Genomic DNA, 14,933 nt, shown 5'->3' on the forward strand with positions numbered 1-14,933 from the left:
CGGAGTCTCAACCCGCCCGGATGCCCGAGTTCTGGGTGCTTTTGTCCTCGGCACTGAAACCCTGCGCCCTTACGGCCTTTGCCGGCCTCCTGGAAGCTCCGCAGTTACCGGACCAGCTAGCGCTAACCTGAGCCCCGCGGTCCCGATCTCGCCTCGCACCATGGATCGTTGCCGGATGAGCCCGGGGAGAGACGGCCGGACACCTTCTGCACCCTGTGCCTGACGGGCTGGAGCTGTGGGGTGGGCCCCGGTGCGGTGAGTCTCCTGCCCCGCTCTGAGGACCGAGCTGTGGGGGGCTGCTGCCCCCTTTGCCTATTGCCTAGCCAGCGGCGAGGGGGACCGGCGAGAAGATAAGCGACTGTCGGCCTTTCCTGTTGCGGCGTAGACCTGAGGGGAATTGACCCCTTGCCACGACCCCCCCCCCCTGGCCATTGCACCGTATAGCGGCAAAACATGGCGTTGAGTGCCTGCTCGCGGCTGGGGGGTGATACTCCGGTCTCGCCCGCTGCCCACTTCGCCCTCCCTCTTCCGGACACCAGCTCCACAGTGCCGTCCCGGATTGCTGCCGATGTTGGGGCCCAGCTTCCGCTGACATGCGGCTCCGTTCTGGCTGTCCTGCGGGACTTTCAACTACAGATGTGCGCTGGCCTGCAGGCGCTGAGTGAGAGGTTTGACCCCATACTGTCGGCTGCGGGCCGTGAGCGCACTGTTTGTCATCCACAGGGCGTGGGTCCTCCGGTGCTCTTGTCCTCTTGCGGGGACGCAGCGGCGGTGTATGATTGTGCTACACTGGTGCCTTCATCTAGCGCTCCCGGCGCCCAGGGTCCACCGCTCTCCACCTCAACTGCGGATACTTTGTCCCCCTGGTCATGGCTGCCTGCTTCATTGTTCCCTGCCTCACCGCGTCCGCGAGGATATCCTGCTGAGCGATACCTAACGGCTTCGAGGGACCGTCCGCGGTGGCCCACTGCTGCCTTTTTGTGGAACTCCTGTACCTTACTTGCCAGGTTTGGATTTTATGTGGTGCAACGAGGGACCTCAATCGATGGTCGGCGGCCATTTCGTGATCCTACTTCACCATCCTCTCACAAGCGGCCATCTTGTCTTTGTCTGCTCGGGACACGGGGCCTTCACGCAGGAGCTGGTTTAATCCCAAGCCCGCGATCGGGCCAGGGCTAGACTGACTTCTATCGCTATGGTTTATGGACGGGCTGGCCTGGGACTGGGACTGTATGTATGTTTTGCGCGCACTCGTCGCGACTTGTATCCCTTGCTTAAACTGTGGTGCCATGGTATCTTTGCATGCCGTTTTTTGGCGTAGAGGGCTCTCAGGGTGTGGGGGCCATAACTGGCTGATGGTTCGGGGCGCTCTGGTGTCCAGTGGGCTCCTACCCACCTTCTTTTCTGTTTTCTTCCCTTCTTTACTCTGTTCCTACTTTCTCTCTTCTCTATATTTCGGGTTCATTGGGCGACAGGCACTATGCTGGGGGGGGGGTAGGCCGTAGCCTCCGCATTGGTGTAGGGTGGGGGGGTAATACTCTGTTCTCAATTAGTTCTATGGGCCTTTCTTCTTTTATGTCTCTGTGCTCTACTTTCTTCGATTCGGGGTCCGGGTGTGGGGTGGATCGAGTGGGGGCGGCTCTGGAGGGGCGCGTACTTGCTCATGTGACTATCCTGATATATCTCTGCACCGCCTCACTGATTGAGATTTTACTCCCATTGTTGTTCTTACTGATGTTGCTGCTCGCCCGTGTGGTGAAGCTATCTTGCGGACTCGAATCTACTTTGCTCTTATCCTTCATTGACTTTTTTCTCTGATAAAATTATCAAAAAACTTAAAATTAACCTTCACTTCTCCTTCCCCTGGTGTCAAGGATCTCTCCAGTATATAACTCATAACCTGTTGTTAATCCTGACCGTTGATGCACGGGGGCTGTAATGTGGGTATCAGTGCTTTACTGTATCGTGGCCGGCCTGACGGTTGTAGGCCCGTATTTGTTCTTTTAAGATGCACGAATAAAGGTTTTTAAAAAAAAAACAAAAAAAAAAAAAAACAACGTGGTCGTTGTAATAGTAGCGCGATGTAATGACAGCGTTGTAAACGCTGTTTCCCCTTGCTCATTCACGGGAATCTTGCCAGGCAAGTAGTTTCCCCGCCTTGTCTCCCACTTCATATCTCTTTTGCCTTGTTGCTCTGTCTCTGGCTTCTTCCCCAACTAGGTCTTTGTATTCTTTCAATTTAACCTGCAATGTATGTTTGACTCCCCCAGTATCATCTCCCGGCAACTCCCTTTCCAAGTGCGTGATTTCATTTTCAAGCTTTTCCACTAGTGCCCTTTTAACCCCCACTATTAGGGAGATGGTAATCCCCCTGACCACCACATTGAATGCTTCCCAGATAGTTGATGCTGAGTCCACCGAATCTTTGTTTTCACGAAAATAATGGTCTATATCTGTCATTAGCCTGGCCTATACTTGGGGCTGTTTAAGGTACCATGGGTTAATCCTTGGCACCCCCCACTACACTGCGCTCCCAATGGGTAATATGCCCAGAGGAGGGAATGATCAGATATGCCCCTTGCCAGATGACGTATCTCTTTGAACCATGTCGCCTGATCTGCCACTGTAAGGATATAGTCAATTCTAGACATGCTATTGTGAGCCCCAAAGTGGAATGTGAATTGCTTTCTGTCTGGATTATGCACCTTGTGGTCAAAAGGAGGGACGTGGAGCCAAGTTTGTGAGGTCCTGCTCATAGGCCCCAATGGAACAGTAGAAAAGGAATGAGCAGTTCCTGGGGAAATGCTCATTCCTTTTCTACTGGATTATGCACCTGCCAGACATCCACCAGACCAAATGCTTCTAGAAACTCAGAGAACTGTGAGGCTTTACCGTCAGGTCCCCGATGGGGATGACGGTCGTGTGGTCCAGACAGTGCCGCGCTAAAGTCTCCACCTATAATCAGTCTCCCCAAGTTTCAAGAACAGATCTCCTAGGTCTTGGAATGCAATGTTATGGAGTGCCAAGGGAATATAGACAGTCACAATTGGAAGTTGGTGTCCTCCCCATAGTCCAGTAACAGCTGCATATCTCCCCTGTGTGCCTGGTCTATTGTAAGGGGGGAAGGTATTCCGCAAAAGTATCCCCACCCCTCTGAAGCCAGTGGTAAACCCGGAGCGGGCCACTAGTCTATAACCCCAGCGTGTTAATGCCTTGCAAGTATTGCCCACAAGATGCATTTCCTGCAGTAGGACAAAATCTGGCTAAAGTTGTTTGGTGTATTGCAATACAATCCCTTGTGTAAGCTTGTTTCCCATCCCATTCACATTTGAGGACAGGAGCCTAAGTCCCTCATCTTACGTCGTCACCATTTTGCCAGGCATAGGGTCTAGCTACTGTCTTCCCTACTATGTCCCTAGCGTGCATTTTGGTGAATTTGTATTTTGGTGTTCTGAATGTATGCTCTAATGTGTCCTCGTCCCCCCCCCCCCTCCCCGGGGTTTCCGGAGGTGGCAATTGAATCGTGTATCAGCTAATTTACAACAAGAGTCTCTATTTTAATGCATTGCATTTAGTATATCCATAGTGCCTTCAAACTTGCATAGTGTATTATCAACAGACCTACCTCCCCCTCCCTGCTTCCCTGCACTTCAGGCCTAAAACTACCCGGTTCCTCAACTATGCAGATCGCCTGTTGCTCCATTCCCAACTAGTCTACAAGAAGAAAAAACAAAAGGAGGGGTAGTACCTGTGCCACTACTTCGTTGGCCCCTCCCTCCATGCCTGACGCAATAATTTCAAAGGTTTAGATTAACGTGTCAAGGATATTGTCCCTTATGCAACCCCGTTACTTCATCTTCCGAGATCCTTAAAGTCATCTGTGTCTCGAGTCCACTGAATATGCAGGTTCTGAGTTGATTGTTCCGGGTTCAACATGGCCAGGAGTCTCTTTGTGAGGTTTCTCTCTGCACGTTCTGGACCCGTGCCTCCCACTGATCACCATCCTTCAAGCCACTCATGTGCTGCCTCGAGAGTGTCAAAGAACCAAACTTTCCCTTCTGCTTCAGCCCTAAGTCGTGCTGGAAATAGCATAGCGTATTTCACCCCCTTGTCTCGGAGCATTATTTTGACTTCCAAGAAGGGTCTGCGTAGCTTTTGGACCCTAATTGTAAAATCTGGAAAAAATGTGAGCGTGCTATTCTCATATAAGACTGGGGAGGCGGCCCGGGCTGTCTGCAGTATAATATCTTGATCCCTGAAGTGGAACACTCTAGCTAGTTGAGGTCTTGGGGGACGCCCAGGCCTGGGACTCTGTGGGCCCTTTCAGTCAGGAAAACGCTTGATAGATCTTTTCCCTGAAGATATTGCTTCACAAGCTTCTCTACAAAGAATTTACACCGCATGCCCCTCCGCCCATTCTGAGACACCTAGGATTCTGATGTTGTTGCGGCGTGATCTTCCTTTATGGTCATCAAGCTTCATTTCTAGTGTATGACTGGCGGCCTGTTGTGGTGCAACTCGTTTTTTTAAAGTGTCTGCAACCGACTGCAATTCCGCCATAGTTCTTTCTATATTTTTTACTTTGTCACTCATGTTGCGTATGTCAGCTCTGATTGGCGTCATCTGAGCCATGATGGAGTCCATCCTATTCTCAAGGGATGTACGTACCCCTCCTATTGCCTCCATTATGTCTTGGAGGGTGGGTTCCCCTTTGGTGCTGGTGGTCTCTTCTAGTGTAGCTGAGCTCGCGATAGTTGGGGCATCAGCCTCTAAGTTATTGAGGGTCATGTACTTATCCAGTTTGGTTTGGTGAGTATCTCTATTTCCTTTAGCGCTGGGCATTGTAACAGCTGATGAGTGGATCTCGACTCGGGTGTTATGTTCTTCCAGGTGGTCACCGCCACCTGACTGTGGGGCAAATGCACCCCACTAGGCCTGTGGGGTTTCCACAAGGTATTAGGAGCGTCTCTATGGGGGTGCGCTGGGTCCACCTGCCGTCCCTGTGATATTTCTTATTTCCTCTTGGTGGCCTGGCTCTATGGCCACTGTGGATAACTATTCCCTGTAGCTAAATTTACTGAAGGTCAGTGCTTATTTAGCTCCTAGTGGAACGCAATGGCGGCGTGTCATTCATCAATTGAATTTGATTGTGGTAACCTCTTGGTTGCAGCGTGCCTGCTGTGATCAGCTCTTCAGTGGTTGGCTACCACTCTGCGTGCCTCTGTCTTTCCCCCAGCTCCGATGGTTTCTGTTTCGTTGAACCCCAGATTATGGCTCGATGTCAGCACGCCGGGCACTCTCAGTGGGGGGGGGGGGGGGGGGCTTCACGGGACAGCAATCAAGCAAAGCAGTGCCTCCTTATCTTTCCCTGGTTGGCATTGTCAAGTTTAGCAGGCGGCCTTGTTGATATTCTGGGCCCGTCTGATCTCTGTGGAGACCCTTCACTGCGGCTGTTGCTCTGCTCCGCAACCACCACCGCCCTCTCCTCTCCCGTACCTCTCGGCTTTGGTTTCCCTTCTCCCAGCTTTGGTCTAATCACTGGTGAGAAAGGCTTGCACAGGCGGCGTGTCGCCCAGTTCGCAGGGTTTTGTTACAGCACGGTCGCCGGCGTTCGGTTTTGATGGACAAACACTTAAGAAGCGTTTAGTTGCTACATTTGTTTTGTGATTGTAAGACCTCAGTGTGTGTATGTGGACGTTCTACATTTCTGATTGGTTCAACTGCTGTATCATGCTACAGGGATGGATTTTTGCTTGTGTTTCTCATCCTTCATGCAGTATATGCATTTTTTCATTGGCTTGCCTCAGGTAAAAAGAGGTATTTCTTGACAGCAAACATTTTGAGAGCAGCCATTTGTTCTCGGGCTATCTACATAAATTCCAGTGCCCTTGCCAGTGGAGCAAATTAGCTACTTAAAGGTTTTTGCCGGCAAAAAGATTTATAAAGTGCCATCGGTTTGCAAGGAAAAGTAAAAACTACAATTTTTGGAGTACACAACATAAACATATTTAGCTTATCAATCACAATCTTTTTCATCTTTCTGGGTCTTGGAAAACGACTGACAATATATAATCACTGCATAATGACTACATTCTTAGTTACATATTTTCTTATCGCACTTTGAAATGGCTAATAAAATTTGACGAGAGAAGCAAAGCAAAGCAAAGTAAATGAATCTAAATTAAATTGTTATCTAAGAAACCGTTCGTCTCGTTTTTTTTGCTTTTCTTCCAAGTGAACTTTGCATTCTGGGGCCTTTTAGTTTTGTTTCAGCTATTATACACATGGATTTAAAAACCTCAGGATACAAATGCCACCTGCTATTAAAGCAGCACTAGACTGGCTCAAGGTCTCACAGATGACATCTTCCTCCCAGTGTATATAACCATGTACTCCCAAATGCACATTACTCTCTGGACCTATATTTCACACATCCCTGTACTTCTAAGCAGTGCTTAATTTGCAAACAATCAAATGCCATGGGCCTTTTCGGAACGCCACTGCAGCTTGCACCAACCATACCCTGCCAGAACTGTCAATTGTGGTACCAACAGAACACCTAGCCATTGCACTCCTACAAGTGTGACAATTCAGACTATTTCATCCCACACACATCTGTAATAATGGCATGAGAGGCAAGTATAATTCATGTGGCGGACTGTCACTAGAGCCGGTGCTGACAATTAAGTGCCGGTGCTGAGCACCCGAAACACTGGCACAAATTAAGCACTGCTCCTAAGCCGTACTTCATCAAATGCTGATGCACAGCACTCAAAGGACCATTTAGACCCTGTCACACGAACGGCTGGTCTGGCGGTGGAGGGAAGGTCATGGTTTCCTCCTCCCTTGCTGATTTACAGATTCCCAAATGCCTGGCGAGGATCTCAGTTATTCGAAAAATAGTGTTGCTTCAGCAGCTTCCTTCGCAGCACTAGAGTGTTGCAGGGATGGGCCCCATGTTTAAAGCATTCGCTCTGCAAAAGCTTTAGTTTATTTTCTCTAAACAAAGAACAAGTGATCCAACACAAAAAGTGTTCTCTTCCTACACATGGAGGCCATTCTCTATTTTTCCTGCCTGTGCACGCATGCCTCTCATGGCAGGCAAAAAAAGGATGGGTTAAAATGCTAACCGAGCGATTGCCAGTGATTAGATGTATTGCAAGCATTCCTCCCATCACCATTTGTGTGTTTGTTGTGAAGCCTAATGTGCTTAAGGGTATTCCCAGATGTTGGCCCCTTGCTTTCTGTGCCACTGGAACCAAGATTCACCAGACTGAATAGCCCCAACCAGGGCCAAACCAGTCTTGGGTTTCCTGTGTTCCTGTTTTCAGGGAAGACCTGGCCTTTCGATTAGGGCTGGATTGTTTCTATTGGAACAGGATGAAGACTGATTTTCATTTGACTGGGTCCAACTGAGATGGCATAGTGGGTAAAAGAGCAAAGAGATGGAATCCTACCCGAGCGATTACTAGTAGATAGACTTATTGCAAGAAACAGCACTTCATATTTAGGTGGTCATTCTTATTCCGCTGATGAATATTTAGCAGGTAATTCTTATTCCGCTGATGAAAATGATGTGGTAATACCATACCTGGGATTAACAATAGGGCAGAGTGGGGTCATTACTAGGCACTTCATTCTGCACCTCGGAACAGATGATACTTTGATAACTAGGCATGTGTTCCCTGTTCAGACGTGTGAAAACCCAGAATAAGTTTTTACCCCTGCATGGATTCCATCAGGTTGTATTGAAAATCATGAGAAAAAAACACCAGTGTGGCAATTAAATCAAAATCCAGATTCACAATTTGGGTACAAACTTCTATTTGCACCCAGATTTCAATGTCTGTGGGACAGAATGAAGCCCAACAATGTTGCTAGGCTCTTCAGTGAAGGACAACCAGCAGCCTCCGATGCAGAGTATTTTTAGAGTTTTGAGATTTTCTATACATGCAAGCTTATGAATTAGAATATTCATATATAAAAAAGTACATTTTAGGAGCTTAACAGTACAGCATCAAAGACTTGATTTCACAAGAGCTTATAGGTTATAGATTGTGCTCACAAGATTTTAAATGGAACCCTTGCATGGGCAGAGAACCAATGATCTGCTGATACTAAATGCCCCTCATAGGTACTTACCCAAGCCATATATTCTGTGACATGAAGGAGGCCGGACACCCTTGGGTTTGATTGCCATGGGTTCTGACCTTTCCAAAAGGTATGAGGGCTAGCAAGTCTAGACCATAGAGAAAAGCATGATAATTCTAATGTTTAATACAACAAGGATAATGCAGTGCGTGTAGTTGTTAGTCTATCGGGATCTCTGAAGTTTGTGGCACCGTTCCCTGGGATTCAAAAGCTCATTTCATTTGCTCAGCCTTCAGTATCTTCACTATTTGCCTGGTTACGTGATAAGAATCCACCACTGAATTCTACATGCATCCGTTGAGCAGGGTGTCTCAGATAAGGACGAAAACGCATAACATGAAAAATTTTAATAACGGTCAAGGAGTTCAGAGGACTGCAAGTAATAATTTCAAACATTCTACAGACTTCTGAATTTTAACATTACATTTACTCTCTCATGGGTGAACTTTTTTATTAAATCTTTGCACTGTCCATGTTAATTTATCATGCCAACAGTCCATGAGCTCACATTAAGTACATGACCAGCTGGTTTGTATTCTTCCCAATGATCTCCCCTTCAACACGTGAACACAGCTCTTGGTTAGTGCATGATAGTGCAGGCACAGAAGTGAGGTATAGCAGCTTGATGTTGGGCACGAGGAGTAAGAAACTGCACAGTAACAGACTCCTGTGCCTATTGCAAATACTTCCTATCGCCTGCTTAGGATACTGGTCTAAACTGACAACCGGTATCCTACTTACAACCTTAGTATAGTGTCCTGTGCCTGCTCATTCCTATAAGTGTGGCTGCCTGGAATGATGAGGGTGAATGAAGGGGTAATGTGATGATGATGTGGTGTGTGTGGAGTGGAAGTTGGGGAAAGGGATAGTTGAGATGAAGAAGCCCTAACTAGAGGTACTGCCCTCATGCTGTGTATAAGGACTTAACAAGTTAATAAAGGCAATACTATCCTCTCTCTGTATGACTTGTGACTCTTCCCTCAAGAATTGCGCACAGCAGGGCTGACCAACCATAATAAAGGTTTATGGATGAGATGTACAAGTATGCACCTGATGTATTAAAGGCTCAGGTATTGCACGCTCACACATGTACCTTTACTGTACAACTGGTTAGAAAGAAGCCAGTTTTACTTCCTGATGAATCTCTCCATATTCCACTGTTACTGCCCGCTAGAGAATTGTGGACATGCTAAAGCTCTGGCCACCACATTTTCCTCTGCAATTCTCCAAGTATACAGCTTGATGAATCCTGGGGACTTTGATCCATGTTCCATTTGGACCTAAAATAGAACCTTTGACACTCGGATATTAAAGAACAGATCTTGAACTTTGCTCTATTAACTAAACACTCAGTATTCACAAACCTGTTCCTAAAATGTCCATTATGATTACGCCTTATTGTGAGATATAAGAAAAGTAAAATCTTTGTGCTGGTCATTTGTGGTTCTACATTCAATGCAATTTGTAGGCAGAATTGCTACTCTCTTTGCTCCCATAACTCAAATTCTAACAATATTACATTTGATTTGATTGTGATGTATGTGTCTTATTGCCAGGACATGGAAGACAAGGACTACACTGATACGGATGGCCTATCAGAGAAGACAACCCCAAGTCGAACACAGCGATCTCCACAGAAATCCTCAAAGAGGCTGAAGAGCGCCTTCTGCCGAGTAGTCTTGCTCGATTCTTCCGAGTATGAGTGTGAAGTGGAGGTAAGAAGCCTGGCATGTCCTTCTGCCCTCTTATTTTTATGTCAATATCCCTGATCAATCTTGGGAAAAGTCCTTAATCTGGCACTGCGAATTGACTGATGATCCAAACCTTAGAGAAGTTCTGTCAGATCACTCTTGACAATTTGTTCCAGCATGCAGGGGCCTCTGCCAATTGTCCCGTTATGTTCTGCATATTCGCAAGTGCGTATTCCAATTTTCTATCATTTGCGTCTTCGAACTCCTCAGCTCTATCTCACTGTGCTCACAGCACTCTATGAAAAGATGTTTGTAGCATGTAACACTCAGATACAACTGTTCCTAGATAATTAGATTGTCCGCCAAGCACGGTAACAAGAATGCATGAAGAGAAAATTAAGTACCAATATCTCATTACTGGAATCTGCCATGTTGAAGAACCTCCCGTCAAGCTTTTCATTTCAAATTGATAGATCACGGGATGCCGAAACCACAGAACAAGGAACTTGATGCAACCATATTAAATAAGCAGGATTTTTTGGTTCCGGATCCTTACATTCTGTTCCAGGTAGAATGTAGAATAATGCACTAGTGTAGATATTCACAGATTCTCCCACCTGTTTACAGGAGACATAATATGAACAATGGGCACATCAATGCATGCCTGCACTATTGTGACATTGTCTATCCAAACAGGAAGATGCAAATCATAGGCTCAAAGTTGTGCTTCATGCACTTGAAGACCTACCTGTTGGACAATAGCATTTACATTCATGATCATGATGGTGACTAACATTCACTTCAGTGCATTTTAATGGTAAATACAAGATAAATGTTTAGTCTCTATGTTGGGCTCTTGGCAAGGGGATTTTGTCATGGATAATGTGAGGCTGGGATTTCTCTACGTGAAATTAAAAAGGAAGTCAAGTAATGTCTGTTCATGGCAACCTGTACTAAACTTATGTCACTAGATTGGTGGAATTGCAAAAGGATGGCCTTCATTGATGTCTAGTTGTCTTTTGGAAGTATCTATTTATTTACCCCATAAGTACCTCTTTGAAATGAAAGAGCAAAGATAGCGCAAAATATGTGATTGATCAATTGAAGACACCTTCTACGCACACATTACAGAGAGAGATTTTTTGTGGCAAGTGATATTTTAAGGCCACTTAGTTAGCCTTCTGAGGTGCACACTGACCCGAATAAGTACTAGAGGAAGTTTGGAAAAGCACAGTAGGTCTGTTTTTAATGCATTTTGGCCTAGAACGTTTGCAGACAGATGTTGGTTGCATGTCCCATCCTGAACTTTGGTGTTCGGATTCCCATCTCTGTCTAAGGTACTTTGAAAACAGGAAGGGGTGTATCAGTAAGAATGGAATATATTCGTCTAAATAGGGGTATGAACCATGCCACAGAGTTCAATTAACACACATCAAAATGTCTATTTTTCCCGAACCTGCATATGGCCGAGTAAGGATAAACCTATTTGTTGGAAGTGTCCTGAAGAGGTCCAAGCAAGAAAATTAAAAAGCTATAGCCTTTTCTAAAAAAGAAGACTCTGCAAGGTTTACCTTTGTGAGATGTTAGTGATCTATTTTTACAAATCCAAAACTCCTTCCCTAATTTGGAACTTGTGTCTTTTCTGTCTAACTCTGACGTTCAGGGTATTATGCCAGTGCCACACTTTTCTTCTGATCTTTTATAAGCAAGCACTGAGGCAGCCTTTCTCAATTCTTAGCCTCATCAAGCATGGGCGTATAATTTATTTATTTCCCAAAAAAATATCTTATTGAAATATATAGAATATTTTTAAGCAACCGATAAAATAACAGAAGGTTTCCAAAATCATACATCATAAAATGGCCTAATACCATGTATACTGGTTCAATTTAGAAAATGCAGCTACACATTTAATATTAAAAGCATATATAAAATGTGACGCCTTCAAACAAGTAGACAACCCTTATGATAACACACAAAATGTTTAATTGAAAATAAAGTGACTTGTGCTACGCTATTAGTTCTGATACCATATGTCTTGAAAGTGTGGCGAATTATTTTTCCCTCGCATTAAGAAAAAGTAAACAGTCTAAGAAGAGATGGATTGTTAATTATTTGCTTTAAGATCACAAGTGCAGCAGCAGTTATTAGCAAAAATTCTACCCCTGAGGCCTGAAATTCTCAAACCTGGATCAAGTGTAATGCAAATTTGCAATATCGATTCTAGATTTGTTTATTCGGAATATAGTACAAAAAAGGAAAGCCCCCTTTGTCCTCGTGGCTAGAGATGAAATGAGACACAGTCTTTTTTGAGAGCACTGTCGCTGATTTGGCTAGCATCCCTTACCCTTTTACTGAGAAGACTCCTTATTTTGAAAAAAGAATCGGAATTTGGGGGCTGATTAGGATGGCGGCCGGACTTCTGTCTGACCTCCACCCTATCCTAAATGGACCGCCCAACAGGCTGTCGGCTTTCCCGCCAGGGGTATTAGGATGTGACTCATGGTGGTCACAATGCCTATTTTTTGCATTGCTGTGGGTGCTGCTGGCTGCAGCACATGCCGCAATACAAATAGGGGACACTTTACATATCCCTGCACTACGTGTCAAGCACCATGCGGATTGAGGGGGAAGGGGGGCCACTACGGGCCCCCAAATTCCCTTTCCGCCTGCCTTTTTTCATGGCGGGTGAACCGCCATGAAAAGGCGAGCGGAAAGGGACATTGTAATCCCTAAGGTGGTGCCTGGCAGGCACCGCCACCATTGCAGGGAATACAACCACCTCTGCCGTACCGGTGGGCTCAAGGAGCCTGTCGGATGCGTGATGGTCGGTCTTTCCAACCGCCAACCAACTGCCCGCCATTGTAATATGACAAAGTGGTTGCTAGTGTCCCTGTTTTATTCAGTTCACTACGTAAATTATAGGTGAAATACATACAGCATTGGCGCTTGTTTTGTTATTTAGATTGTAATATGGTGGGCGGAGAACCTGGGTCCGATGGTGGTGGGACCGCCACCGATGGGCTGTCGGTGGCGGCCCCACCGTCCTCGTAATCAGCCCCTAGTTTCTTAGTTGAAAATGTCAAGTCTTGGACTTGGCAAGAAAGTTAGAGATAATGGCGTGAAACATATCTGGCCGAGACACTATATCCCTTATAGATATCACTGAAAGATTGTCTATGACTAGTAAGGAAAAGGAATGTAAGCCTAACTTCAACCTTAGAGCCTGGATCCTTGAAATAGGAGGGGCAGTTACAAGATATTACAAGCATTGACTTTGTCAGAACTCCCAGTTCAGTTGCTGATCCAGCGTAAGCAGTTCAGCACCATAGAGGGCTTTAGGTATTAATTTGCCCGTGATTGCCTTTTTTTAAAGGTTCGACTGAATAACCCTCAAAACTGGTATCAAACCTTTTAAGAGCATTAGCAGTAGAGAGTAGGGAAATTTTTAGTACAGGTTGATGGTTGTCCCATTTCAAATTATTGGCAAAGTAGAGATCAAAGATTTTTGGAAGCGCTGACCTTTTTGAGGGACATTATTGAGAAACCAAGTAAACCTCTTTGTAAATCTTAGTAACGATTAGCATCTTGGTCTTCTCCATTTTGGCAATTAAACTATTAGAATCACAGTATTTTCTAAGGGCTTGAAGTTTCCTTGTTAAATCTGCTGGGGTATAGTCTTTCAAGACTAAATCATCCAAATACAGAAGATACTGGATATGTATTTTACAAACTTTCTGCAAAAGCAATTGTTTTCGGTAGTACAGTAGGAAGAGCTTAGATAGAAAAAAGGATAAATAGTAAGGGCGCTAAGACACACCTCTGCCTCTGACCATTCTTAACTGGGATTTTTTCAGATAATACTCCAAGTCTATTCAAGTCAACCTGAAGCCAATTACAGGAATGCAACAGGTGGATCATAAACAGCAAGTTCTGCGGTATGTTTCAATTCTGTAATTTATTCCATAATAAACCCCGATCAACCAGGTTGAAAGTGGCACGGAAATCTACAAAGCCACAGCATAATTTACCAACTGTTGCAATGGATCTCCTCGCCGCTGTCCAAAGAGCCTCACTGTGGTCCACAGTGGAATCATTTTGTCTTTCCCACACTGTTCTCTAAGGATAATACTATCAGCAAATGCCCAACTCTGAAAACGTTTTAACAATGTTTGCACATACATCTTTGGAAGGATTAACCTATAATTAGCGGTCTTCCCGCAATGCCTTTCTTGTGGATTAGCTTGATAATTGCACCCTGACATCAATCAGGTATCTTCCCTGTAAATGAGACCCATTTAAAACAAGCATTGGCAAAGCTAATTGGTCTCTCCTATACAAGAGCTATTGGGTTTGGCAATATGTTTTTGCCATGTTGTACACCAGTATGGCTGCTGTTCAGCATGGTTCCAAGTTAGTGGCATGGAGAGTCCTAGAGTGAAGTGGGGGGAGTAGAGTATCATAACCTGGATTTGTTGGAGTAGAGTGGAGTCTGGGAATTAGAGTATCGTAGAGTTGAATAGAGGGGAGTAGAGTTCAGTGGTTCAGTGGTAGAAAGTGTGGTAGAGTGCTGTTTCTTAGAGTGCAGTGTTGTGTGGAATGGAGTGATGTAGAGTGGAGTGAAGTGGGGTGGGGTGGAGTAGGGTGGAGTGGATTGGATTGGATTGAGGTAGTTGGTGGATTGGATTTGTGGATACTAAGGTGGATTTGATTGGGGTGGATTTGGTGGAGTTGAGTGGGGTATGGTGGATTAGAGTAGGTGGACTGGATGGGGTGGGGTGGATTGAAATGGGGCAGGTGAATTGGATTGCAAGGTGGATTGGATTGGGGTGGATTGGAGTGAGGTGGGGTGGATTTGACTGGTTTGGAGAGGATGTACTGGATTAGGGTAGGGTGGTTTTAAGTGGGGTGAATTAGAGTGGAGTGGAGGGGTTGGATTGGACTGGACTGAAGGGGGTGGATTGGCCTGGAGTGGGATGGAATGGACTGAAGTGGGGATGATTGAATTGGAGTGGGGGGATTGGATTGAAGTGGGGTGAATTGGAGTGTGGTGATCTGGCTGGATTGGATTGAGTGGGGTGGACTATACTG

General features: G+C 45.6%; 1 protein-coding gene across 6 annotated transcripts in view; it reads left to right on the top strand.

The window, feature by feature from the left end:
• Positions 1-14,933, top strand: part of EPB41L1 (erythrocyte membrane protein band 4.1 like 1) — a 595,815-nt gene that overhangs the window by 337,649 nt on the left and 243,233 nt on the right. For all 6 annotated transcript variants that reach the window (XM_085619170.1, XM_085619173.1, XM_085619172.1 and 3 more), the window contains one exon: positions 9,708-9,866. In XM_085619170.1, the coding sequence (XP_085475296.1) occupies positions 9,708-9,866 (159 nt within the window). The remainder of the gene's footprint in view (positions 1-9,707; positions 9,867-14,933) is intronic.

Source organism: Triturus cristatus, chromosome 7 (genome assembly GCF_964204655.1).
Source record: "Triturus cristatus chromosome 7, aTriCri1.1, whole genome shotgun sequence".
NCBI classification, from domain to species: domain Eukaryota; kingdom Metazoa; phylum Chordata; class Amphibia; order Caudata; family Salamandridae; genus Triturus; species Triturus cristatus.